The following is a 27,560-nucleotide window of genomic DNA, read 5'->3' as shown; positions in this document are numbered from 1 at the left end:
GACTTGTCTGTAAGCAGGTTAATACAGAGTTTTGCAGCACAACGATTATGTGGAGGTCGATTTATTGAACCATTAAGAAAGAGTGCCTATGTCACAAAATTGTTAAGCGATGTTGTATGGAGAGATTAATCCTGATTTAACCGTCTGAGATATTTATATAGATATAAGGAATTTCATGTTCAGAAATTTGAAAGATTGTTGCAGTGCAATGTCACCGCTGTATATGTCAGAGGGCATATCAGGGACACTAACTGGATAAAACTTGACAGTACAAGCTTTTTTACTAGACGTACATTGGGTAAAATTCTGTGTGATGTCCCACAGTCAGTTCAATTAAAAATTAACAAGACCTCCGCCAGCGAGGGGACGAAAAGTAAAGTTTTCACCAGGTTTTTTGGCTGTTCACATGGTTGCACACCCTCTCAGTCGCATTTGTGAAATTAAGGAAACAAAATGGACCGGGTTATCTAGTATTTCGTCACGTCTATATTTGCCTGTGTCACTGGACAAAGAGACGAGGGCCCCGCAGAAGACAGCGTTGGTATGTTAGCCAGATTAACGAGTGTTTGTGTGATGATGGTATTGACTTTTGCTTTAGATGTTACGCCAGGTAGAAACAACAACGCCTTTATATTCTTTCATGTCATTTATTTACTATTTTACTTTGTTCTCCAGATTGATGCATATTTTAATGAGATTGTGCTGTATTGCATCCTTATAAAACAATTATTCGTGCCTTTTTCGAAGCGGTTATGAAAAGGAATCAACGATGATTATATACAATAAAAAGCATCTTGTAGTAGTGGCAAAGGAAACATCATTTTTCACAGTTAGTTGTTTCAGCTAGATTGCAGATTTTCCTTAAAATATTCAAAATGCATTTTTTCAAATTCATGCCAAAAAAGGAAAAGCTATCAAAGCTATCAAATGTACAGACAAAAGGCAGAAAATAATAATGCACAAAATAGGCTTCTGTCAATTCTGATGCAATAATACATTATGCTTAACCGCAAAGTCAACATATAATTAATCTACTTAAAATCTAATTAATTAATCACAACAGTTAAGACCTATCCAAGAAAAATGTGTAACTATTAGCATAAGGCTTCGGGCTCATGGGATACATTATGCTTAACCGCAAAGTCAACATATAATTAATCTACTTAAAATCTAATTAATTAATCACAACAGTTAAGACCTATCCAAGAAAAATGTGTAACTATTAGCATAAGGCTTCGGGCTCATGGGAGTTCAAGTCCATACTTTTAAATTGCCAGAATGAGAAAATTTCACAAAAGATTGCATAAATTCAAAAACAAATGATACTCCAATAGAGCTAGTATTCTAATTTGAGTAAAGTTAAAAAAATAATGAGTCACACAGTTTTCTTTTTTTTATAACGATTGTGGTGGCAGTGCACAAAGTAGGTTTTTTGATACAGTGTTACATAATGATTAACTGTATAATTACCACCAATTTTTAATTATCTGCTATAAATAATATGGACATTAAGAAAATTTGCCCGTGGGAGTCAAGTCCCACACTGAAAATGCAAATAGTTAATTCAACACATAGTGTATAATTTATCTGTATATAGTATCTGTCTTTTCACTCCTGTCCAAATCAGTTATTTGCCTTCGAATGTTGACTGACATTAAGTACCAGTACAATGCTTCTTGCAAAAAAGTCTACATCACTGGAAAATCAAGCCTTGGTCTTGAACTTAGATTGGGTCTTGGTTGATCTCAGAATTAAACTTTTTTTTGGTAGATTAGGTCTTAATCTGGGCATTAGATTGATACTTCTTATCTAACGGAAGCATGTTATAAATTTGATCACAAACAGCGGTGACATTTTTATCGCCAAAAATAGGCATCCCGTGTGATTTGTAATATGTCAACAAACGGTCCACTTCCTCGTAATGTATCTTTTGGGCTGCCATACAATCGGGGTGCCAAGTCCAGTCCGTCCATTCATAATTAAACATGTCTCTTTGAATGGCACTCCTATTGGAAAATCTACAGTGTGACGGACACATATGAAACCCACCGGAATAGCAAATTCCCATCAAAAGAGCTTGAGGGTAATATGTCTCCATGTTGTACGGAGATTTTAGCAGTTCTTTTTTGGGTAGTGAATGGAATTTCCAATGTATCGAGGTTCTGACGGTAGGCGTACGTTCTTCAGGTGTGAAGTTTTCTTTGTAGAATTGGGGTGGTACTCTCCCGGGGAGATTGCCTTTGAAGTTCCAGTTTGGACGCGGATGGAGGTGAAAGACGTACTCATTGCGATGAAGCGTGTAAATGCACTGACACATTATGCTGAATTGATAAAAGGGTCGATTGGCTGACATTTCTTTGATGATAGCATCAAAAGATTTCTTATGTAACCGCTCTAGGTAATGGCGGCATTCAATAATATGTTTCACTTTCATGATTACAGGGAAGTAGGACATGCATTTCATGACCTCTCCGGTTCTGAATAATTTGGAATGCTTCATTGTTAGATCTCGCCAAAATTCGTTAAGAAACTGGCCGACGACTCCGATTACGATGGGCTTACCGTCTGTAAAAAGATCTTCGGGCGTTACAACCGTCACGAACAGAGTGTCTGTATCCACATAGCCGACGTACTCGGCCTTGGTGTAATTTTCGGGATAAAACATCGACCTCTGCATACGGTCTGAACCGATATTGTTGTAAACTTCTGGGTTAGGATCTTCAAAGAAAACTTTTGGATATGGCGGACTGTCTCTAATTGCTTTTTCCAGCGCATGATCCTCTTTTGATTCGTTGTCTAAGATAACCATCACACGTATTTGGGGCGGCCAGAATAAAACCACGCTTGGTCTGAATATCTTCTCGTAAAGAGGATAAGTTTTGTGGAACATGCGGAGGAAAATTTCAAGCGTCGGGACAGAGACCCATGGCGATTTGTCATTCGCGTTGTCCAATACCGGTACAAGATACGTGACGTGGTCGCGGATTGGCTCCTTCCAAAACAGCATTGCTATCAAGCAGACGACAGTGAATCCAATTACAGTGATTCTGCGAAATCGAGAAGATTTCATGGTCATCAGAGTTTAACCTTTATAATTTAGTTGTTTAACCAATTGATGGTTTTATATTTATATATAACGATACGTTGCGTAGAAAAATGACTATAGTAGCACAGCCGACACGTTGAAGGATATTTCCAGTAGAAGTGATGCTATAGGTAGTTCATGGAACTGAAAATATAAAAATTGAAAATATGCAGCAAAGAGAAATAGGTATTACGGGTGAATGTGTTAGACAATTATTCATTGCAAAAATCGCTTGTGTAGCACGCAAAGGCTATAGATCTGATGATATAAAGGCATAAGTAATATCCTGGCTTCCTGTTTATTTCACTCCAGAAATTTACAGTGCAGCACTGTTGTAAAAACTAAAATAAAACATAATAAAAAAACTAAAAAAATCAACAGCGTGATATATATAATTTCAGATACCAAAATAATATTCTCTAAGTAGCAATAACAAATAAACAAAGGGCAATTACATGTAGGACTAAAGGTAAACCCTTATACATAAGAAAAGGAAAATGGCAAACATTTTGCTTCTACTAGAAGCAAATTTAATATACATTTAAATTCAAATTTTATATCAACAACAATTTAAGATAACACAACATAATGAAAGGGTAATTTAAATGGCTCACCATTTATGCCTTAAACTTTAAAATAAATATGTAAAGCTCTGTCATTGATTCTTAAAACCTAATGTTTTTTCTTTTTAGAAGAACCTACCGGTATGCTGCACCTCATGTCACGAGCAGGATTCAGGAAGTGGCACACTGAATAACTGTTCACTTATGCAGTAATACACCGGAAGTGCTTCAGATGTGCTAGTGTCTCTATAGCAATATCAGAAAGGTTGACATTGACCTCACAACGTGATCAGGGTGTTTGGAAGTTTTTGATTGGTCAATGGGCGTTTTTTTTTAATGTGTGGTGTCTCTCGGTTGGTGTCCTTCAATGTTAATGCCAACCGTGTAGGAATAGATTTTGAAGCCTGTAAAGCACTACGTACTTGCGTAGCGTCCACACAGCTATTTTATGGACTTATTTAAAGACACGGACACATTGTACGAGGGGTAAAGAAATATGTAATTTTGCAGTGCCTTTTTGTTAATCAGAACCCATTAGAATTCGATATTGATTGTTTTTAATGCCCGCACAACACGTACTCAACTCTTAGGATGCCACTGATATTTAAAGGTGAATAAAAAATTGAATACTGAATACTGTGCATAAATGATCTTTCAATAATGATAAAGGTTTAAATCGTAAAAAGTTAAAAATTAATATGGAGGTAGCAACATGATAAAACAGTTATGCTATATGAATGACTAACCACATTTTACATGAATTTTACTGCTTGAATGCTGTCGTTTAGATTTTTACACAAATTCGTTAAGTAATGATGCAAAAAACGTCGTAATGCATGTACCCTGTAGTACATGTACGTATACAGTTGTACATGTAACATATGTATGTATGATGTATGATTGTGGTTGTAGAGAAGTGTGTTCGTGACTTATCGTTTGTGTCCGTGTGTCTTCGTTTCTATATAAAACACGCCCCTCTTTGTTTCGCGGCACATTCGTTTCTTGTTTCTGCCATGTTCACACACAGGTATGATAGACTTGATTGGTTTACTTTTCATTTTCTTTGTGTTTAGATTTTGTATTTCTATAAGTTTAGTTTGATCATTTAAGTGCTTATCATTTATTTTCATCCTTATTTAGTTTAGAAATTTAGTAAGTATCTTTAGTTCATTAATGTTATTCATTTAATTTTTTCTAAGTTTGTTCAGTTCTGCATTAAGTTCATTTTATTTATTTGTAAATTATTAAAAGACATTCGTTTCTTGTTTCTGCCATGTTCACACACAGAGTACACTCGGGTTCGTAAATAAAGTATATTGAGAGCTGTTACATACAGTATATAGACAGATAAACAAGTTTCTGTCCACGCCAACACGTGTGCATTTTGTGATGTCATAAAACTTCACGTGTCTAATAATCTCATTAAACAGTTGTTTCTATCCCACTTCTACTTGTGATCCTCATCCAACGATAACTACTACTGCGAAAAGAGGTCATTGAATGTCGGTCACTTGTTGCCGTGGGCAAATCCTCAGACCAAGCGTAAACCTGCCTGACCAAGTCCGCTGTCAGCCGACGAGCTGAGTTCCGCATGCTTCCTCCATATCCGTGAATTCCGACCACCATCCAGTTATATTTGTCCCAAGTCCACACGGGGCTACCGCTTTGACCTCCTTCCGTGTCGTTGTCGTAATGGACGGCATACGGCAACACGCGACCAATCGTTCCCCCGGCAACCCAAAGAGTACCATCCGGTTTATCGCCAGGGTAACCAGCTATTGTTATCACACGTTTTTCTAAATCAGAATCATCTAGAAGCCTATATCCAAAACCGTACACCGCTTTAGGGATAAGGTTTGGATCTGTGACGAAAAGAGCCCCGTAATCGTACTCTGGTGATTTGGATTCTAGCCAAGCATCCGGGACTTTGAAACACTCCGGATACACAGTGAAGTGGCCGTATGGAGTGTTCCCCATGTCTCTTCCAGGGTACACTCTGATCTTCTTTGCATAGCCTCCATGATTGTGGATGTACAAATTGTGCGCACACGTCAGGATCAGGCCAGGTTTCCCAGGGCCTAACATAGTATTGAAAAACCCTGTTCCTTTGTACGTAAGTCCAGTTACGGTTGTTATTTCTAAATAACAAATCCACCTGTACGGTTGTGACGTGCATGGCGTGACACGCAACCTTTCATCAGCTGCGATGACATTTTCTGCTGTAAATTCCGAATCTGTGCTGTCAAAGTCGTCGGAGAGTTTCCGGATATCCGGACTGTTAACGCATGCGTATTCTGAAGAGTGGACAACATCCCTGGACATGACTGAAGTTTTTTCGCTGAACATGATTTCTTCTATTATATTGCCTGGCGCTATTGCTTCGGGAATAGGTTTGTTAATCACTGGAATAAATTAAAGCGGATATTAACTTTTGACCCAAGCGATCAAAATCAAAATCTTGCCTAAATGTTTTCGCTGAAATATTAAACGAATTCATCAAAATGCAAAATGAATTACGAATAATTAATAGAGCGAAAATGTACTGATGAATGAAATACTGAGTATGAAATAACAATTTTTTCAGATATTTTTACTCTTTATAGAGAAATTTGGGTCAATTGAGTATGAGTATGGAACATACATGTAAAGTAAACCAATACCGTCTTCAAAATGACAGTAAAAAACTTTATAGAAAGAAAAAACTTTATAGAAAGAATGATTAAATTTTATATAACTTGACTTGCCATAACAACATGTAGGTGGCAACATTTTTTTTTTTTTTTTTTTTTTTTTTTTTTTTTTTTTTTTTTTTGTAAATACCTACATGTATTCCCTGTCTCCTCTCTAGTTTCTGTGCGGCTACATGCACCAGAATTCACGGTGCTGCACGTGGTGCTGTCAATCTCGGATGTTGTCGCGGAGACGCCCCGCCCGAATTCGGATGATGGTAGTGAAAAGTCGGGTAATTCGCTCATTTCTGCACATCTGAAATCAATCAAAAGAGGTGAAGCTCATGTAGTAACTAGGTACATGAATGCTGGATTTACAGAATAGTACCTTACCATAACTAGCCGAAGCGTTTTTCTTTCAGAAAAAAAAAAAATATCCGTCGTAATTATACAGTAATAATAATAATTATTATTATATTAAAAATGAAAATATATAAACGTAACACATAATTCCTAGTAGATTCGGTGGGTACATGTATTATGACACCGTGCATCTGTATTTATATAAACTAATTTTATATAAAAATAAATCAGCCGGAGGTGTAAGGACTACTAGTGCCCTATCTGCCTCGTAACATGGTATTAATACAACCAGGTCACTGTTCAGCCCACATTGTAAGTTAAAGATACACGTATATGTTAGTCATCCAAATTAACCGCCGGGATATAAGTAACAAGGTGTTAAAACAGACATTTAATGTGTGTGAACCCACATGAGTTGGTATACCATTATATGTATTTTTTAAATCCTTTATAGTTATTATTTACTTTATTTTTTATTTTATTATTATTTTTTGAGTTACTGTTATTTGTCTGCATTTTGTAAAGTGGTTTCCATTCTCGCCTACACACTTTACTGAATCATGTCACAAGGTGTACAAGTACACGCCGACCTAAATAAATGTAGTAAACCATGACAAGGACAGGGAGAAGAACGCCCCGTGACCTCGTGATCAATGTACTAAAAGTATTCAACACATATAAAACACATACGAAACTGATGTACTATATGTACTAGTTCATTGATGTATAGGGACCTGTATAGGGATGTATAGACACATTGCGTAGATCTATCACGCGGTGTTTTATATTGACATACACCTCCTGTAGATACATGTTTACAACAGCCAAGGACAAAGAAGATCGGATTGTCAAACACCAGTATGATTGAAATACTGACCTGGGGCCTTACAAAACGGGCTTTCAGAAAACGCTACGACTACTTTTCAACAGACCTAAATGTACCGGGATAAGCAAGGCACAATATGTGGGGACATAAAGAGCTGCACTAAAATACAACTATGTTAGTACATGTACCTGGACTATCCAACTTAATTAATATTTAATGATACTTGCGACTTGAAGGCCTACATGTTAATGTGCTATCTCATTCTATATAAAGTGTCACATTCCCCTTACAGCAACATGTACAACTGTACCATATACAGTGCACCCCGGCATATACATGTCATCGTACAATGTACATAGCTATACACACAGGCCTGCAGTAACTGTTGACATGCACCTGTACTGGAAATAGTCAATTGTACATCTGCCCAATATACTGAACATTGTACCTGTACGTTCAATATACAGGTACAGTGTGTACATGTAAAAAGCGTACCTGAATTACAGAACTGGAACTGCTGTGCTGTCGTCTGTCTATATATTAAAAATGTATAACTGATGACACACTTTAAGTACCCAAAGACCTCAGGACGGATGAGACGCCATCCATTAAGTTCACCTCTTCCTTGTATCACTTTTATTTTTGGTTCCGAGTTCTGAGTGTCACAAGTTAAAAATAACCGAATAAGTCATTTTCTACACCAAAACCTCGTTTTCGATCAACATACCTGCATATTGCAGACGCATAGAGCGTGTGATTTAGTTCCGTAAAAGAGGTCAATGTGAGACTAATGACGCGACCATCATGATAAATATCCTCAAATGACACATTGTGGGTTTTTTACCTGACTAATACAGACACATACATCTAATGACCAAAAACCTGATGACAACTCTGCGTAGGCGGTGACAATTGACTTCCATTGACACCTATGTTTGATAATTTTGACAGTATATTTTTTCATTATGACGATTTGTTGAGAGCGATGCCTATTTTATCTGAAATATCAATTAACAGTTTCTTCTGAAACAGAGGTTGCTCAACTGTTTATTCTGATTTTAATATTTCATTGAAGATCGGTTTTATATCTTTATAATATATAAAAACGGTAATTAGTTAAAGTATTGATTAAGATTAATTAATTAATCAATAAATTTATCATTCAATACAGTTATTAAACCGCTTGAATAAAACACCTGTTTATTTATTTATTTATTTATTTATTTATATAATTTTACTTTGAAAAAAGCCCACTCATGAAAGTCCCATATGATAAGTATGGAGTTAGGGTAAGTCGGACTACTGGAGTTGGCATGTAGGACGAATGTCGCCTGTACAAAGTAATAGTGAACGGACTACGGTTCCTAGCGGACTACCATTCTTGTCATATCGGATTTCTAAAGGACATTTTGTTCAAATTCTGTGAAATCCGAACAACTTCATGAGAGTTCATGTTGTAATGCTGAAAGAAGTAATTTTGTGTAGGTCCATACAATACTATCTATACCACTCGAATTTGAGATGTGATTAAGTGATCACAGAACCCGTATGAAACAGTCATCAAGTAAGTGAAAGGCATTCAGAATCTATTGATCTATACAAAAAGAACTTTCTTTGTGAAGAAGTTGGACACTAAATGATGTGAATGCTATATATGTTGGTACAGAGGTAACTTCTTATAAAGCAATTTATAAGCAAATTAATCATTGATTATTATAATTGTTTTCATTATTATTATTATTATCATTATTATTATTATTATTATTATTATTATTATTATTATTATTATTAGGTCAAGCTAACCCCTTAGAAGTGTTTCACATGCATACGTCAATATCTAGCGAATTACCTTTACCTGTGCCGTTACACAGTCTAGCATGCCTTATTAGCTACACTGAGCAGTACTTCCATCCACGTAGCTTACTGTGATTGCAACCGGGTGAGAATACAAGTTTGACACCATGCAGTGACCTGTCTAGGTCATTGTGGACATTTATAACTGAGGATTGAGGAGGCGGATTGAGGAGGCACAGTGGCGCCATCTTTCTCTCTCTTTTAGTTGCCATCCCCCCCCCCCCCCCCCCCCAAAAAAAAAAAAAAAAAATCAATCAATAAATAAAGTACATCAAACGGACTCGGTCAACTTTTTCTTTGTTGCCCATTTTATTTCAGTTAATTTGACTTCGTCTTCTTCTTCAAATATGCTGAGATTTTTGTGCCCCCCCCCACCCACCCAGTCCCCACGTGCAAAATCCTATATCCATCAGTGATTACGCGGGTAAGTACAGGTATATTCTCTACCTCCCCAACAGAATCTACGTGTTGTCTCTCCTACAGCATTCAAATCTCTCTGAATATCGATTCTCGTCTCACCTACCACATTTTAAGCTCTTGTGAGTACCATATTTTTAACCATAATTTTTCAGCAGTGGTCAGTATCACAAAAAGTCTAAATTCAGTTTATCCAAATATAGAGCCATTACATTATTTTAACATTTTATAAAATTATACATATCAGGGAAATACATGTATCATGATTATCATAAATCTAATGTGTGATTTTCACACTTTCATATAAGCGAAGTAACCTCGTCTGTTTTGCACGTCATTTCTCTTCGTTTTGAACAAACAAAAGATTAATGTTTTTTGCTAATCAAATACGTGTTTATTCATGAAATCCAACCATAGCATCATAGAGTTTTGGTTGGCCAACTAACACTGTTACATTGTTTGTATGCTTACTAGTAAAAGTAGAAAAAAAACATGAAATTGTTGAAATTAGGAATAATTGAAGTTCAAATCAAAAGGCACATCGGAGAATATAAATTTTCTTTCTGTCATAATTAGCTACATTTAGATACTTCTAATTAGCCAGTTATAAGTAACAAACCTTAATCGGTAGGTTTTCCTGTTTCTTTTAATAATCATACTTAAAGATTATAGATTAAGAATTAATATATAAAACAATAAATGGAATGAAAAATCGATTAAAAAAGTATGCCTGAAAACATTTTGGTCTACTACTTTTGGTCTTTTCATTAAAAGTAGGAATTAAAAATCATAATACAGATCAAACATATGCATTTCTAATAAAAATTTAATTATTAATTGAAAAAAGTTATATATAAATATATATAACGCACAATGGTTATGACAAAAAAAACGTTAAAAGTGGTAACCGGAAGTGGTGCAAAAACATCTGGCTTAAGTGAAAGTTTTTTGTCTCAAAACAGCTGCATATAGCAACAAAAAAGGTATCGTGCAGAGAGTCGAGATCAGCTGTCCAATAATTCATAAACGGCTTCATATTGCACAATAACTTTAAATTAAGGCGATGCTTATTTAATGATTTCAGCCTCGTCAAATTCAGATTATTTGAATTGCACAAAATCTAAGCTATATAAATTCATTATTAAGATGCGAATTTTCAAGTTCAGAGCTAAGACAGTCGTTATCCAGTAATAGTCACAGCCTAATATTAGCAATGTCCAGTAAATAGTTATAATAAAAATAATTAAACATATAAATGTTCATCCATTAGAATAACTGTCATTAAAAGTAGTACATGACAACATCAGTGTTAAATATTGAATGTCAATAAAGAATTCTTCACATAAGTTGGTTGTGTAAAAATCACAATCATAAAATATTAAACCAAACAGTTAAGGACATTGGATGTCAACATTAATAATCATATTAGAGATAAATTGTTATAAGCTGTAAATGTTTGCTGCCCAGCTTGGATAGTAGCTATTGATTGGTCCTGTCTTAGTACGGGTATCCTGGCGGAATGTTTCCCCGGAAGTTGCTGAAACCTGATGGAAGTGCATTATTGTCTTCTTCTTCTTCTTCCTCTTTGTCGCACCTGTCATCAGGGTCGGGGTCTACTCCACCTGAGAATAAAGGTTTTTTCAATTAAAGCAAACGATAAAAGCAATTGCCAAGTGATGATAATAAATGGATATTCAAAATGTATAAAAACAAATGCATATCATGGTTTCAAACTGAATATTATTTGATACATGTATAACGATATTGGGAACCTGCACATGTGTCTACCTACATGTATATGATCAATTGGCGTAGACACGTGGTACTAAAATGCACCATTACAAACCTTCAGTTGGATACCCGCTTACATACTTTAACAGCTGTAGGCCTATTGTGATAGGCCTATAGTATATTAGAAAGAGCTATGTTTTTCAAGAGGAATGAAATAATGGCGGAAAACCCGGTATTTCTATATTATTAACGCACCTTTGCAGACGACTCTGTAGAAGAGTCTCCTGAGCTGTCCCCTCAACTGGGAGTAATCCTGCAGCCTGATCACGTGTCTTCGTGACGTAGCAATGATGCCGAGTTCCTTTGGCTCGATATTATCACCCACGCCGATGGCAATCAGCTCCACCCCCGCCTGTTTGGCGGCCTTAGCAGCAGCATAGATTGCAGGTCTGTTTTCAGATTTCCCATCGACAATGACCACTGCGATTTTCCTCACTCCAGCTCGTGCGCCATTTCGGACGCTGAAGGTTTCACGGGTCATGTATCTGAGACGCGCAGCTGTGGTCTGCTCAATTTTCTGAAATACAAAAGCGATGTGTATGTGAGAAAAAAATGTTTAAAAGACTCAAAAGATATAAATAATGACCTTCTCAGTTCCTGATTTTTCATTCCGTTTTATGTTGGAAACAACAAAAGCGGCTTTGTTTTATTATTTCGCCGAATCAAAGTAGCTGACTTCTAAATTATTTTTATCACCTGAACTTATCGGCATTCCAGTCGCCTTAAATATTAAAAAATGGCAATGTCAACATTTCTACAAACAATTTTATTACCTTGTATTTGTCCATGTGGCCCACCATGGATTCGTAAGTTGAATACTCGTTGAAGTGATACCCGGGTGTGTTGCACTCCTTCGGAACCATAGCAACTCGAATTTCGTTCGGGCCAATGTGCATGTCTGCGGTGACGTTTTTCACAAAATCCAGCGCCCTCCCTGTCGACACCCCAGACCTCGTGACGGTCTCGCCCAACACAAATGCCACGTCAGCAGTTTTGTTGATGCCGCAATTTGTGGTGACGTCACACGGCGGGAGGACTTCCGGGCAGGCTTCAATGGCGAGTTCCTTTTTGATGCTTTCCAGCCCATCATAACTGTTGACTGTGAAGGCGTTGTGGTCCTTGGGTTCACTGGCAAGATCCATTATTTCACCCATGTTTACCTGTGGGAATCATAAATGTTGAATCGCTTTTAAATTGTGTACATGTACCGGTACCTCTAGGTTCGATCGAGATATAACTTATTTAATACAGCAACGAGAAGAAATTAATAACAAATTGTTTTTAGCAAAAAAAAAGTCATTGAAATTGAAATTTCACAGTAATTGTCAAACTTGAACCAAACTTAACAACGTCATATATGAAGCCACCTGCAAAAATATTGTCTAGTCTATTATTTCATTTCGTGTGTACTTTTTTTTTCTTTCTGCCTTGTCACGTATGCGCACAACTTTCACTATAATTTATAGCCCTGGCATCATAAACCTACAATATTTTCCTCGCTCAGTCGGACACGATTTAATGAAATCTAAATTATACTAGTAAATATACATGTTATGTTGTAATGGAGTGTCAAAATGATGGATGACCCTTCTCGCTTTTAGACATTTTCATTAGCGCGGAATTTGAGGATAATTTACAACTTTTCACCCTTAGCGGATATTACCGGCTCTTAACACACATATTATCGCGCCCTTAGCTAAAATGCAGTCAGATGTTGCCTTATTTAGTTCCAAGTACACGACAGACTAACTGTTGCAGATGATTAATAGACCGATCTTAGCTGATATTCCCGCAAATTCTGTTATTAATGATCCGGTACAAGCTAACTTAACACGGTCATGCTTTTTGTTTTCTTTTTTCAATGTACAACTGTTCCCCCACCTCCTTCGGAAATTACAAGCTGTTACTTGAAGGGTGCCAAACCTAAATCAAGAGAGGACATGAAGTGTTCACCTCAAAATTAATGGCAAATTTAAAGGGGGAAAAACAGGGGGACACGAGCGCACCCCCCCCCCCTAAAAAAGTAAAGCCTCCCTACTACCTTTCTCCCGTTTTCCCCCCTCAAATAAGGTATAGCAAGCGTTTGAAGACAAATAAAACAAAATAAAAATATAAAAGGCCACTTCTGTTGCCTACATATTTCAGTAACTTTTCCCCGTGTGCTGTATCAGATTCTTTTACTCTCCCCCCCCCCCATCCTCCCTCCATAAAGTATTAAAACTAACAGCACGTTTATGAACAGGGAAGCACTCATCGACATGATACTTGTCACCTGATCATGAAATAAATTCTGACCTGAAATACAGTCAGGAAATTACAACTTGTTAGCTCTCATTCCGCGATAAAACGAACAGCCTCGAAAAAGTACAATGTAAATAAACCATTTTCCTCTTTCATAATCGTTCAAGTATAGTCTATATCATTCTAATGTAGCATGCTGAACATCTATGGTAACATAAGGTTTACACTGCTCAGATTTTACTAAGGGGGTTACATGTAAAACAGTTGTCGAGGGCACATTCAGTGATTGATATATAGGCACGGGGATGGCCAAAAATGCTCGGTTTTGTCTCGTTTTTCTTCTATGTTGTGTTTTGTAGTGGAAGATGGGTTAATCACTGAAGCTACGGAGTGATGAAATATAGTACGTGTCGCAATATTAGATTCCTATTTTGTTTAACACACTCTTTAATGAACAGATATACCAAGTAGCAAACTGGATTTTTAACTCTCATTTTTTGTCGTAACAAGAAACGTATCGAATGAACAATATTATGCCTATAATGATTGATTTCTAAACAAGAAATATATGAATTACCTTCAATCCAATGCCAAGAGAGATTATCTTAACACCTTTGATATCCTTGATTAGCTGGGCTTGTCTTGCAGTCTCGGGCGGGTCTTGTGAAACGCCATCTGTCATCACGATCACGATTTGTGGAACTTCACTGTGCATTCGAGCACCTAGGAAAAAGTAGCCATATTTTGATTAAATAGTTGGGTTTAGGTGACTCTAGTAGAATGAAAGAGATATAGAACTAAGACTCGATTACATACACGTATATTTTCACGAAGCAATAATGAAATACAGAAGTATTGATGTTATTTTAATAAATAAAGTTGATGGAAGTCGTTTATCTCATCCCTCATTTCCGTTCCCACGCACCTCTTTATAGCTCACCTATATCACATACTTCTTATTAAATTTTAACAACCTTATCAGTTATTACGGGAGGACCAGCCATACTGCCCAACCTAAAGGCTCACCCCACACATGGTCTTTACTTGACACAAACAGACCCGTAATCAACGACCATGACCTCCGACCTTGACCCTTGCCCTCTGACACACTCACCTGCTGCCTTGTTCAACAGCTTCGTGCGCACCATTTCCAAAGCAGTATCCGTGTATGTATTCCCGCCCATCTGCTTAATACCTTCAATAGCCTTCCTTAAGGCGGCTTTACCGAAGTGGTCGTTGAGGTCAAACGCTACCCTGGTCAGCTCGGCGTTGCTGAAGACCACGGCTCCTATCCGGGTCCCTGAACCATCGTCCTTGACGTTGAATTGGTCGACAACGTTTTGGATGAATCTGAGCTGCTTTGTGAAGTGTGGTGGCCAAATGCTGCTGCTGGCGTCGATGACAAAGATGATGTCTGATGGTTTACCGCAAACTGAAGGCAAAAGACAATGAATCTATTAGAATTCCCACACGCCCGTACAGAGGCCGAACCCGGTTGCTATTGGTTCGGGGGACCGTCAAAATGACCGGAAAAGCTTCCCTCTGAATTACAATTTGATTTACATGTTAATGTTGGTTTGAAGGATTAAAAAAAAAACACTTATAAGATCCACCAAATTTAGGTTGCCGCATTTTTTTTCTTTCTTTTTTTTTTTTTTTTTTTTTTTGAAAATTGTAGCTAAAACGGATGCCCTTTATATCCATGTTTACCACGTTTTTTTCTCAACGATATGACTGAATAAAATAGAGATTTATGCTTATACCATCAGCCTCACCCCGGACACGTGCACATTTGTAACCAAACGCGAGCACATTGCTTTAGTTTTTCTTTTAGATTGTTTACAAATCCGAGTTGCATGCCGATCTGAGGGAACTAATAGCAGGACCAGAGCATTCTTACGTCCTTTTTCAACGTAGTTTTCTTATCCTTAAGAAATTGGGTACTTACACTTATTCATTGCAAAAATCTACGTGATATAAATGCTTTAAAATAAAAAAAGCCAAACGGGAGTATAAATTGTTTTTAATTTATGTAGATATTTCTATTTTTCAGCCCACTTAAATATAAATTAGAAAAAAACCCTACCACGATACTACTACAAGCACATCTCGCTTCATATAGTTAAAGCAAATACTTACTTTTTTCTTCTGCCCTCTTTGAAACACTCGCCGCAGACGCCTGGTCAAATAAAAATCATAAATTATAATCGAGATAACAACCGGTATGAGAAGAAACACTTCAAGCTAGCTGTTGATGAATTGAGAAACAAATAGTCATTTACCAATTTAATATATTGCAAAACACTGCAAATAGATCTCTCAAAAGTATAGACTTTGTTTGCCCGTAACGAAAACGGGAAATAATATAAATAGTAATACAATTAACCATGATTAAGCATGGTTCTTTTGTATGGAGTCAACATACTAGTTTTAGAGTTAGATTTACAATAGTCCGTGCCTTTGGTCTGGAAAGTTTAGATAGTTAAGCGGCACACGCCTGCCAAGTGAGAGGGCAATGAAGTTTACCAAGCGATAAACACTCCGAGGTCATAACGTATGTCACGGCTTGCTAACCTAAATAAATACCAACAAGGGCGAGGAAATTTATAGCGCCAGCGTATACTAGAACTGTACTAACACTCATTCGTCGTCAGCATAAAGCGTAGTGCAGAACACTGGTGGGGATTTCCAACATATGAACCGTGACAAAAACTCAGTCAAAAGGTATCAAAACATCACTTGATTTGTCTTTTAGAAGTAACGTATATTTATGAAATCTTGTTGTTGTAAGCCGGTCAAGTACGACCCATGGTCGAGGTGAAATTGAGATTGAAATAAAGGATTTAACTACTCATGAAACCATTACAAATGAACACTGCAGTTAGATTGAAATATAGGAAGGATATGAAAAATAATGAATCGTAAAGCGAATATTGGTGGCAAATACACATGCTCTTTGTGACTTAAATTCGAGAACTGATGTGTTTTTTTCTGTCTTTCTCGTCTGACTACTTTGTTTCTTATCATATTTTGAAAAGGATAACGAATTTTGAAATGTTATACAACGCACGTAGTTTGCATCAATGATTTTTAATTTAAAATCTGCAAGTGGTTGTGTGCATTGAGATTGCCTTTTCGCAATGCAAGAAATTATATAGTGTAAATCCAATATATTAACATGGGACCAATATTTTGCTATTATTGAATTTCTGTACACTTAACTATATGCAACATATGTTCCACAGCGCTCAAAATAGTTTTGAACACAAGAATACTAAAATGTACTGTAAAAATACTTACCATTGAGCAAACCGCTGCCACTGCTAGTACAATATGCCTGAGATCCATGGTAAAGTGACTGTAGAAAGAGATAACTGAAATTGGAATTAAAGTCTGGAAAATATCCTAAGCAGTCCTTCTTTATTGTAAGTCAATTTCTTATAGAACTATCGTCTGCTGCTTTCAACTCTATAAATCTTCCCTTCTTGTGATTCGCGCTCTATCTTGTACACTTCCACTTGAAGTTGTGCAGTTACAGGTCTTTTCAGATGCTTTTATACCTTTTCATAACAATTTGAGCTATAAATAATTTAGTTTTTCTGGTACTAGAATGTTTCCGACATAGTATACCCCTGGAATCTCCCAGAAGTGACGTCAAATCCCGGGGGCCGGACATTGTCCATATATGGAGTCATAGCATGCGTTCCCGTGACCATATTTGGAATGCTTTCTTCCGATGGGCGGTGCATACAGCGGGAGGCAGCCAGTCCCTGCGATGAAAGAGCCTGATCGGCATGCGGACTGATGTCCGTTTGATTGGGGTTGAGAAGTTGAACAGGCAAAATGGGATCGACTTAATAGAGCCACCGGAGTTCACAAACAGTGGAACGCTCATTAATGCTCTAAATTGGAAGCTGTTAACCACGCAAGTGACGATCTCAATCAGCATTGAAATTACTGTACCCCTGTTTCAAAGAACAATCGAGGTTGTGGAGAGCAAAATACAGTCACCCCTTTCAAAAAAAAAAAATAGTGGATTAAAATTGAAATGAATAAAGGGAAGCAGGATACATATAGATCGGGCCTACATAAGCGCTTTTGAGTGCACTTGAACAAGTACACTTTTTATATCACACCAAAGTGTGTGTGTGTGGGGGGGTCTGTGTGTGTATGTTGGGGTTGGGGGTGGGGAGTTGAGGTGCAGGCAATTCTTCTTCTCTCCGTCATTTTGTATAATTTGGATCTGGCGGCGAGGTCTGAATTTTCTAGCAACTATTAATGCTAGTCAACTTTCAACACAAGAAACATTTTCTCTTTATTTTTTCCGAAGCAAGAAAAGAGTACTATCCTGTAAATTGGGTGGTTTAACTAAGTGCATGATTGGGATGGGATTCATAGTGTTTTTTTTCTCTTAAATGTCAAAACAAACGTGAATTATTCAGCCTATTTATACCGGTATCCATTCAGATTTTGCAAATCTGCAGCTATATTTAGATAAAATTCAAACGCAAGACATGAATGTTTTCCTCCTTTCTGTCTCATGTTAACGCGATTAGCTAACAGCATTGGTGTGAAGTTAGGAGATAAGCAATGGGTCGTCACGTTCTAGGGGTGAGTTTTATCCGATAACTGACAAACAATGTGTTCATCACTGCGCCTCGTGACCGCAGAGCTATGAACAAGTACACTGACAGACACGGAGGGTTTTTTCGTATATCTTGGCGGTACATTTTTTTTTAAATTTCTCAATTTAATCCATTCATTTATTCATTTGCTAACTCATTATTGGTGTTCGACTATTGTTTTCTTTTTTCTTTGTTAGTGTTATTAGTGAGGTTAATATTGGATACGATAAAGAATTGATGAGCTGGTTTCTCTAGGATCAAAAACATATTTTTCTGTGTTTCTGTGTTTTTTTTTCCTTTTTTTCAAACACACTCACGCTGGGGCTTACACCCTCACTCCACATCGGCAACAAACAAATACCGGTACGCTTACATGTACGAAATATAAAAGAATTCCAATTCCAAATCCGCCAACAGATGTTAGAGTTTTGCCTCAATTTCCCTAATTTTGCAGCTTGTATTTACGTATATACATTAGAATAACGTGTTAAATTCAGTAATTTTCAAATTACAGGCTTTCGTCAACAACATACTTGTCATCTATTCAAAAATGTTTTGCGATATTTATTCCAAATCACAATAATAGTTTCTTCAAACAACAACTTAACTCAGAATTACTAGTTTCACCACTCTCGGATTAAGTGTCTAAGAACAATCTTTCATCAGAGAATGTGGTGGGTGTTATACACCTGATATAGAGTCACTTTTAAGACAAAAAATGTTTTCTAGAACAGATCCATGTAGTTATCGAACACCGAACCCTCGCCTTCCGTAAGAACTGCTTCCCTGATTTTCTGCTTCAAAGAGCTGCTTAAAGCCTATCCCGGTCGTTTCAATTATGAGTTGAGGCGTATGGAACACTTTCTCTCTTTTTTCTCTCTCTCTCTTTTATCTCATTAGTGGATAAACCTCGCAAAATACTGTAACAGGCGACAAGCGCCTCAGAGGAGTTTTGATTTTACTAAATAAACAGGGGCGAAGACAGTATAGGAGCGCTTTGGTTGGACACCCTGGTGACAAAACATCATGGCGGCATAAACTCACGGGCGGATCGATTGGGTGAGAGCACAGCGGTACAGATAAACCCTTCCCTTTGATTTTGAGGCATCTCTCCCCCCTAAGCTACCCCCCCCCCCCCAAAAAAAAAAAATGTATAGCGAACAAAACGAGACAAAACCAAGTGATTTTTGTCACATGCGTGTTGAATACACCAGTGTTTACGCTAAATTACATGTTTAAGTGTATGGCCTTTTCTTTCTTGTCTCTCTCAAGTATGTTTAAGACTGCAGTGCGAATTAAACATTAGAACTCCGTGGAATTTAAAATTTATGCAATGAAAACCATTTGTTATCGAGTTAAATGCGATTAATTTTTTACTACAACTGGTGCACTCGTGTGCAAGAGGTGTCGGCATTCGAGTTCATTTTTTGCCCACGTCGGCAACGTTGATGTGAATTCCGTTCTTGCAAATACTCGGCTTGGTATTACAGGAAATAATGACGAGCAGCCTAGGCCCTTTTTTGCCATTTAAATCATGCGCTTGCAGCCAGAGATTAAGGAAAAGCTGGGGTCAAGTAAACAATTTGTTTACTGCAGATGATGATTAATTTTTCTTCTTGAATTGGCGTTGGTGGTGCGTGAATCACGAAGAATGTGAAAAAATCGCGTGGAATCTGGAAATTGATATGGAGAATAAATTATTAATTAATAACAGGAAACTTTCTGTGGGACCTGATATTCTGATGCGGAATGTTTGATGCATTGTATAGATGCTCTTCCTCTCTCTCTCTCTCTCCCCTACACCCACGTCTTTTACAAACTGTACTCATCGCTTTGCCAGCGTTAAATGTTTGATGTAGAGTCGTTGAAAAACACACTCTTCTCAATTATCTGCCGTCCTACTGTCGAAGGTCTCATTTTGGTCCAACATGACTCATGGTTGCATTTCAACCCTCGTTTGAATACATCAACTCAATACAAGTGATTTTTGTTAGCCGCTTTTTATGGCTATTCATGTTCTAAAGGGCGTGCCAAGGATATAAGAGACCATTCACATCTCATGAGTAGAAAATGCGAATTCTGGAAGAATAACTCCTCCTATATTTAGACACCAAGAGCGAAAAAAGGTACTCGATGAAATAATATCAATTAAATTGTTTACAATGACGCATTCCGAAATGGTCGATTATTCTCTCAAATGGGATTAATATCACCATTTCAGGGAAAAACGCATATAATCAGTAAATTCTTGGGATGCCATACATATTATGTTTTATTAAAAAACAAGGAAACAAGCAACACACCCCTTCACTCTGGCAATTACACACTCCTACCGGTAATGTAATTATGACATCTCTTTAGTATTACATTTCAATTGGAATGAAACAGTATCTATAATTTTTTTAATGTTTGCCATAAATCAGTTATAGGCGAAATACATATCTGTAGCTATAAATCATGTGTGAAAGTATGAAAAAAACAGGTGCTTAAAGAAAACGCACAATCTTACATATATCAGATAATTGCTGATGATCTTTTTCTTCTTTTCTTACTTCATCTACATGTACTGGGCCCCGTATCTCGAAAGCATCGCGTATTGCGAATCGCTTTATCAAATAGAGGCTACAATGTATAATATGGGACGAGTATGGGCGAGTTACGGAATCGAGACGCTTGGGCACGACCGCAATGCGCGATGCTTTCGAGATACGGGCCCTGGTATCTCTTTCTCTCTCTCACACACACATACACACACACATGCACGCACTTCGAAACTCGCAAAATCATGTGCAATAATGCACACATTTCTTTCCGGGTAAAAACATTGACGCCACCAAAATTATAAAGCTACAAATAAGGACATCCCCAATTCATACGTGCAACAAGTTACTCATAAAAACACCCTTCATTTTAATAATTAAGGAAATCACATTTTCATCCTTAAAAGACACACACATACCAAACCCCTGGCACAATTCCAAATATGTCAAAAGGAACACAAGCCTGTACCTTCAATGATATATATGAAATACGTACGGACTCACCAATTTTGCTATATACCACGGATTGCTACATGTTTCAACGCCAATTATGATAAAAGTGAGATACGTGTACTGGGAAATAACCTTCATGTCACTAAATTACCAACCTGTTTTAATATCCGCTGTCAACCACAAAAACTGATTAAAAGAGGAACTATTTTTGTTTTTGGGGAAAATTGCAGATGTAAGGTGTGCAACGGTTGTTTGTTATCGCAGGATCATCCTCTGATTGTTATACCGCATTTTGTCATAAACAATCAATCAATCAATTATCAGCCTGTCACGTACACCACTTCAGCATCTGGCAGATGGCCTCCGAAGACTAATTTCTCCACGCTTTGCGTGTTGTCGGTGAGGGTTTGAACTCTAAAGGGCGCATTCCCATAGCTTTTAGATCGATCTATCCCCGTGGGGAGTCTCACTAGATTACTGTCAGATAATCCGGCTTAAATTTCCGTCCAGCCTACTACAAGCTGTAAGGGGGTAATTAACTTTCGTGCCCGCTCGGCTGACAGCTATTTAGCGTAAACCCCCAGGGAGTTAGGTCGATCTAGTTGGATCGATCTTATCTCTGGGAATGGGGTCTTACTCACCGCGCTGGTTCAGTGTGGGTCGGTGAGTGCCCATGATGCCCGATTGTTCTAACGCAGTTTTTATAAACGGATTAGGCCTAGACTAACACTACCTGTAGATCTTTTAGCACTAACCCACAAATTAACCAACACTACCAGAGCGGATGGATGTTAGTGGCAGGTATCGCTTTGTTGGTGCTAAATAATTGTACTGTATAATTTGTGGGTTATGTGGTTTTATAGGTGTAAGTGCTAAAAGATCTGACTGTAGTGTTAGTAAACGCTTAATCCGTTTATAACACCTGTAGCGACAGGACCAAGCATAGGTTGCATCTGGTTACGTTTTACCCGTGGCTGATCTGGCTCAATTAACATATACGGTTGTCGTAAATCATTAGCTTATCTTTTGGCCCAACTGGGAGATAAAATGGGGTTGAAACTAACCATGGATTCATTGACTTATTCAACTTGACTTCTTAATAGTAGATTTAGATTGGGTTCAACTTATTTTTTTATGAATATATCCAGCATATACGATACAGATAAAGACACGCCCCCCAAAAAAAATAAAGGGGACAGGGCGAATGCTGAAATACATGTCAATACTACGACTACTACTAATACTACATTTACTAGCAATAATCATGATGAACAAAATTGTGAAAGACTTGTTTATGTTCCCTTTTTACATGCCATTGAGATAAGACAGAATTATGGATATTCACAAACAGGCAATCAAAAAGACGAAAAAACTACTCTAGTCGCAAAACTAGCGTCCATATCTGGTTCCCAGAATTCATTTACTCAGAAAAAGTGGAAGCTAGAATTGTGCAATGAAGGGTCAAACCAGTAAATGACTGAAAAACAATATACAAATACCAGTTTGAAGGACAATCAACTACAAGTCACGACGCAGCACCAAATGACATCAAAAGATGTGTATTATTATCAGTCACGACCAGCTTCCAGTTTTCCAGCTGTGTCTACCATTGTTGTGTCTACTTTGGTCAAACTCAATTTCCTCTGTTATAAAAAACGATTAGTACAGCCAATCCTGCAGATTTTTCCCCTTTATTGTAACATAAAATTGGTTTCACTGATCATATCATCTGTGGAAAATCGAAATTAAATTCGTGTCTTGTGGTAAAGGTCCTTTCTTGTAAACTCAAAAACAATTATAATATTCACTTAAAAATGAAATAGAACAAAAGATCTAGAATCAACCCCTCCCCCAATTAAAAGAGCCACACAAGGGAAATATCCAATAGTTGGTACAGTATTTTTTTTATTAGCTGTATCATACGATATGTGTAAATAGGTTCTTCTATCCCATTAATTCTATCAGTGAGTATCATTACCAAATTTATTATATATAATAAGTGGTGTAATCGCTTATTCAGTTCGTGAGTTGTTATTCTCGTGACTAGTGTGTGTAATTGTCTGGGAGTGATGCACTGGCGGTTCGGGAGAAGGGGGAAGGGGTGGGGGGGGGGGCGTGTACCTCTCCCCTCCTTGGAAGTACACTTTGAACTCCTGTAGTCCAAAAATAGTACATTTTGCGCAACGCAACAAAACCCAGTGCTATTTCAATATCTGTGCCCTGATTATACTGCAATATCTTCGTCGTTTACATTGGCTTGCTTCCTTCGGCAAATAAAGTCATTCCCTAAATTCTCACCTGCCCTCTCTCCTCCTCCTCCTCCTCTCCTCCTCTCCTCCTCTCCCCATTCACGGTATAAATAACAAAACCCTTGACAACCAATTTTCCACCCTTGTGCCCAAATAGTTAAATTGTCTACGACTACTATTACATATTCTATATAAACACTGCTGTATACTAGTTCTGCCCCCCCCCCTTCCACACCTCCCCCCCCCCCCCCATCCTCTTCGCAAAACCCTTGTTCCTATTCTGCAATGCACCAACAGAGTAACCCCAATTGGAAGTAAAGCACCCAATCCATCATGGTGATTATTTCAGTATCAAAAAATTGCGGAATAAATGGCCAATTATACAGTCTACAATCATCAAATGATACATAGAACCGTAGGCAGAAACACGTGTAATATGCCCATTAAACGCAATTGAATTTAATTGTGATTCACGACCATGGGAAGTTTGTTGACACTTTGATCATTGACCATCTTACATAAGGGCAGGCTCTGGTCAGAACTGATTATATGTATTAAACTATATGAAAAGTGTTTCTATTCTGGTAAAAACGACATGACCGTACCTACTTGGTGCACAATCTTATTACACTTCCAAAATAAAAATCCGCAGCAAAGGAAATACTATTGATCATGAGCTTTACTAAGGGGGCATTCCCATAGATTTTAGATCGATCTATCCCCGTGGGGAGTCTCACTAAATTACTGTCAGATAATCCGGCTTAAATGTCTGTGCCGCCGACTACAAGCTGTAAGGGGGAAATTAACTTTCGTGGCCGCTCGGCTGACAGCTATTTAGCGTGAACCCCCAGGGAGTTAGGTCGATCTAGTTGGATCGATCTAATCTCTGGGAATTGGGTCTAAGACACATTTTATAATTTCAAGACATGTTTTATTGCAAATTTGATCATTCAAAAGTCATTCTTTATTCATAAGATTAATACCTGGCAAAGGAAAAGAACCTTTTTGTATACCGTAGTATCAACCACGGATTGATTATTGTCAGACTCTGAGTGTAAAATCCATTGTGTACTTGTTTCTTTCGATTAAGAATCCTATTTCTGAATTGAAAAGGAAATTTTTGTACTTTGCATATCAGCAATAGCATCAATACGCTTGGCATTTTGTCTCAATAAAGCAGGTTGTTTAACTTTAAAGATTAATTTAATCAGCAACAAAAGAGTGGATGTAAATGTAACGTAGAAGTTTTTTAATGGCTTTAGTGTAATTCCCAGTCAGCAGGGGGTGGACCTATCTTAGAACGTCCTATCTTGCCTAACTTCTTTCCAGTATATGCTCACAATTCGAAGCAAATCTAAAGCTCCTTTTAAACCAGGTTTGCCAACACTTGGAGTAGGATTTTCTTCCCACTTTGAGAAATATTTATATAACAAAACAAAAGACTGGGTTATTTAAATTTCATTGAAACTGATATGTCAAATGTTGCCAAATCTAAAGGATTTAAAGGGAAAATGTTTCGTTCTCCAAGCGAGCGCAACGTCGTTGTCTCCGTCAGTCACCTAAATTGTCGCAGTACACTGTAGATTGTCTCCCCTTGTCAAGAATACTTGTGGTTAGAAACTGCACCCTACAACAAAGCCACAAATTGATTTTTCAATAGGTATTCACATATGTGTTTTCTGAATAATTCTACGCAATTTTTTTCTTCACAGCGAGGATTTATTTGTGGAATATGCGTCATCTCCCGGCTGGGTTCTGGTATAGCGTAGTTTTAAGTTAAGCAGACTCATAATGACTGGTTACAGGCCTCCAGCCACATGTTTTTACAACTTGAGACGCAATCTTGTGGTGAGTGTTCATGTAATAGTGTTTGACATCTTCTCACTGTAACGCAAATTGGGCGTTTAAGCGTGCTCCATTCATAAAGAGTTCCGGGCAATAAAAGTCTACAAGTGGTAATAAACATGCCTTTTTTGTTTTGATGTAAGAACACACATGTTTGCGTAGTTGTCAACTCTTCCCATTTACGAATTCAATAAAAAATTAGACATTTAAAGTTAATGAAAAAACAGAAAAAAAAATGTTGATTCCACCCAATTTGCAAAAAGTGCATCTTGTGTTGACTGCATGAAATTTTATATAAATAAATCGATAGATAAATGAGAAAATAAATAACCAAATTAATAAACAATTATATATTGATTATAGCAAAATAACAGATGAGAATATTAGTAGATGATAAATAGATCACTAAATGAATGAAGGAAGAGGTTAAACCAACGAGCGAGAGAACAAATTGAAACACAAGCACATACTGTACACGAGCACTTGCATGTGCGTGCATGCACACAAACAGGAAGCGGAAGAAAAGAGGGGATGACTGAGAGACAGGCAAAAGTATTGAAGGCATATTTTCAACTGTGCGTTTTTGTAAAAAGAAATAATAAAAAGTCGAAGTTGCCCTTTTCCTTAATGAACTCCTGTCAGTTCAATGCATGTTGCTCCTACAGGAGCTCATTTGAAAGCGGAAGTGAAAAAAATTGCGGTAAGCAGCTGCAAAGTACGCATTATTTCACGGTTTTTTAACAACTTATTCTTAAACAAAAAAGGAACAAATGAAGTTGTTTACAAAGATTTTCTAGTGAAACAACACCACATGTTCATATCATGTTACATAATTACACCTTTTTATTTCTATTAATGGTCAACGTTTCGCCGCAAAAATTAGGAAGATCCGTTTTAATTCAGACAGTCAACCATATCGTGCCAATTAAGCGATTTATTAACAGCTTCCTCGAGGTTAATCCACAATTCCCCCATCCCTTTCATTGCTGGTGGAAAAATGAAAAAAAAAACATTGAACATTAATGGTCGGTGTTTAAATCTAATTTAATTTTGGATGTTTTTGCAATATTTTATGACTTTTTTTTATTTGCGTTTCTATTTCCTTCCATTTTCATGAAATCTCATCAGTTTTATTTCTATATGTTTCTCACATAGTATTTGGGATAAATGCATGCACCTCAGCTCATTTTGAGATGTTGTATGGAAGTTCCTCCCTATTATTATTATTTTTCTTTCTTTTTATTGATCTGTGTTGACATCGCACCTACGGATAAAGAACGACCCAAGAGCAAAGACCTACGGCAATAAAACAAAGCAATAAACTATTAACAAAAATATTAAGAGTCCCGAATCCAGTTCGTATTAAAATCATTCCTTTCTCTTCCGAATTAATGTATATGCTGGGAATTTCACCAAATCACTAACGCCGATGAAAACATATCCTCATTTGCACTTAACCCCGTGCGTGGCAACGATTTGAGACACGTTCTTTTAAAAAGACGGATATTTTTTTATTTTTATACATTAAATACCAAATCGTAATTGGAATTCCACTTGAATAAATTTCAGTTGAGAACATCACAAAAACAAGTCGTCAGTGTGCTGCAAACGCTTTTTGATTATCCTTTAGGTTTCCGAAAAAAAATGAACTTATGTCTAAAAACTAGTCGAAACTTTCAGACTCAAACTGTCGTTTGCCTAGACCTATGGTGAGTCGATCAGGCAGCTATATTCAGTCTAGATGAACTGCTTGTCCTGAAAAAAGTAATCGAGGCTATTGTTTCAGACCAATACATTATTTAAGTTGACTACTATAAGTAAGCTACAACAAATTACTATATTAATCTTTGAGTCTTTAATTGTAGACCAATATACGAGTTTATTTAAGTTTTTTCGAAACCATGCTTTCCTTTGGGCTCCATACATCAAAGTTCTCTACCGCAGGGAGGATGGCGTCTGTTTCGCTCCTCATGTTAACTGACGGCCAACACAATGCGAGGGGTAATTTCAAAATGAAGAAAAAGTGGACCAATCCCTTA

The 27,560-nt window shown here is 37.2% G+C and overlaps 2 protein-coding genes across 8 annotated transcripts; both read right to left on the bottom strand.

Annotated features, from left to right (window-relative positions):
- Positions 1–627: 627 nt before the first annotated feature.
- LOC106159115 (uncharacterized) lies at positions 628–9,476 on the bottom strand. Of its 7 annotated transcripts, none has more exons than XR_015331413.1 (5): positions 9,362–9,476; positions 6,473–6,633; positions 4,985–6,050; positions 3,788–4,522; positions 628–3,229 (listed from the first exon to the last, which is right to left on the bottom strand). XR_015331413.1 is itself a non-coding variant. In XM_013535306.3 (3 exons), exons 2-3 carry the CDS (start codon positions 6,621–6,623, stop codon positions 5,071–5,073), a joined length of 1,131 nt encoding a protein of 376 aa, XP_013390760.2. In that variant the 5' UTR covers positions 6,624–6,633; positions 8,002–8,199; the 3' UTR covers positions 4,541–5,070. The 7 variants fall into 7 exon arrangements, 3 of the variants coding, with proteins under 3 accessions (XP_086853717.1, XP_086853716.1, XP_013390760.2); XR_015331414.1 differs by having other exon boundaries at positions 9,356–9,378; XR_015331412.1 differs by lacking the exon at positions 9,362–9,476 and adding an exon at positions 8,002–8,199.
- Positions 9,477–10,142: 666 nt separating this feature from the next.
- Positions 10,143–17,354, bottom strand: LOC106159113 (matrilin-1). Its single transcript, XM_013535303.2, has 7 exons — positions 17,110–17,354; positions 15,949–15,988; positions 14,924–15,241; positions 14,387–14,532; positions 12,342–12,728; positions 11,764–12,085; positions 10,143–11,399 (listed from the first exon to the last, which is right to left on the bottom strand). The coding sequence occupies exons 1-7, from the start codon at positions 17,155–17,157 to the stop codon at positions 11,275–11,277; spliced, it is 1,386 nt and encodes a 461-aa protein (XP_013390757.2). The 5' UTR covers positions 17,158–17,354; the 3' UTR covers positions 10,143–11,274.
- Between the last annotated feature and the right edge of the window lie 10,206 nt (positions 17,355–27,560).

This window comes from Lingula anatina, chromosome 10 (assembly GCF_051362555.1).
Source record: "Lingula anatina isolate TDL-2025a chromosome 10, LinAna3.0, whole genome shotgun sequence".
Lineage (NCBI taxonomy): Eukaryota > Metazoa > Brachiopoda > Lingulata > Lingulida > Lingulidae > Lingula > Lingula anatina.
Note: the sequence above shows the minus strand (reverse complement) of the source record. Positions and strands in the feature narration are given on the sequence as shown.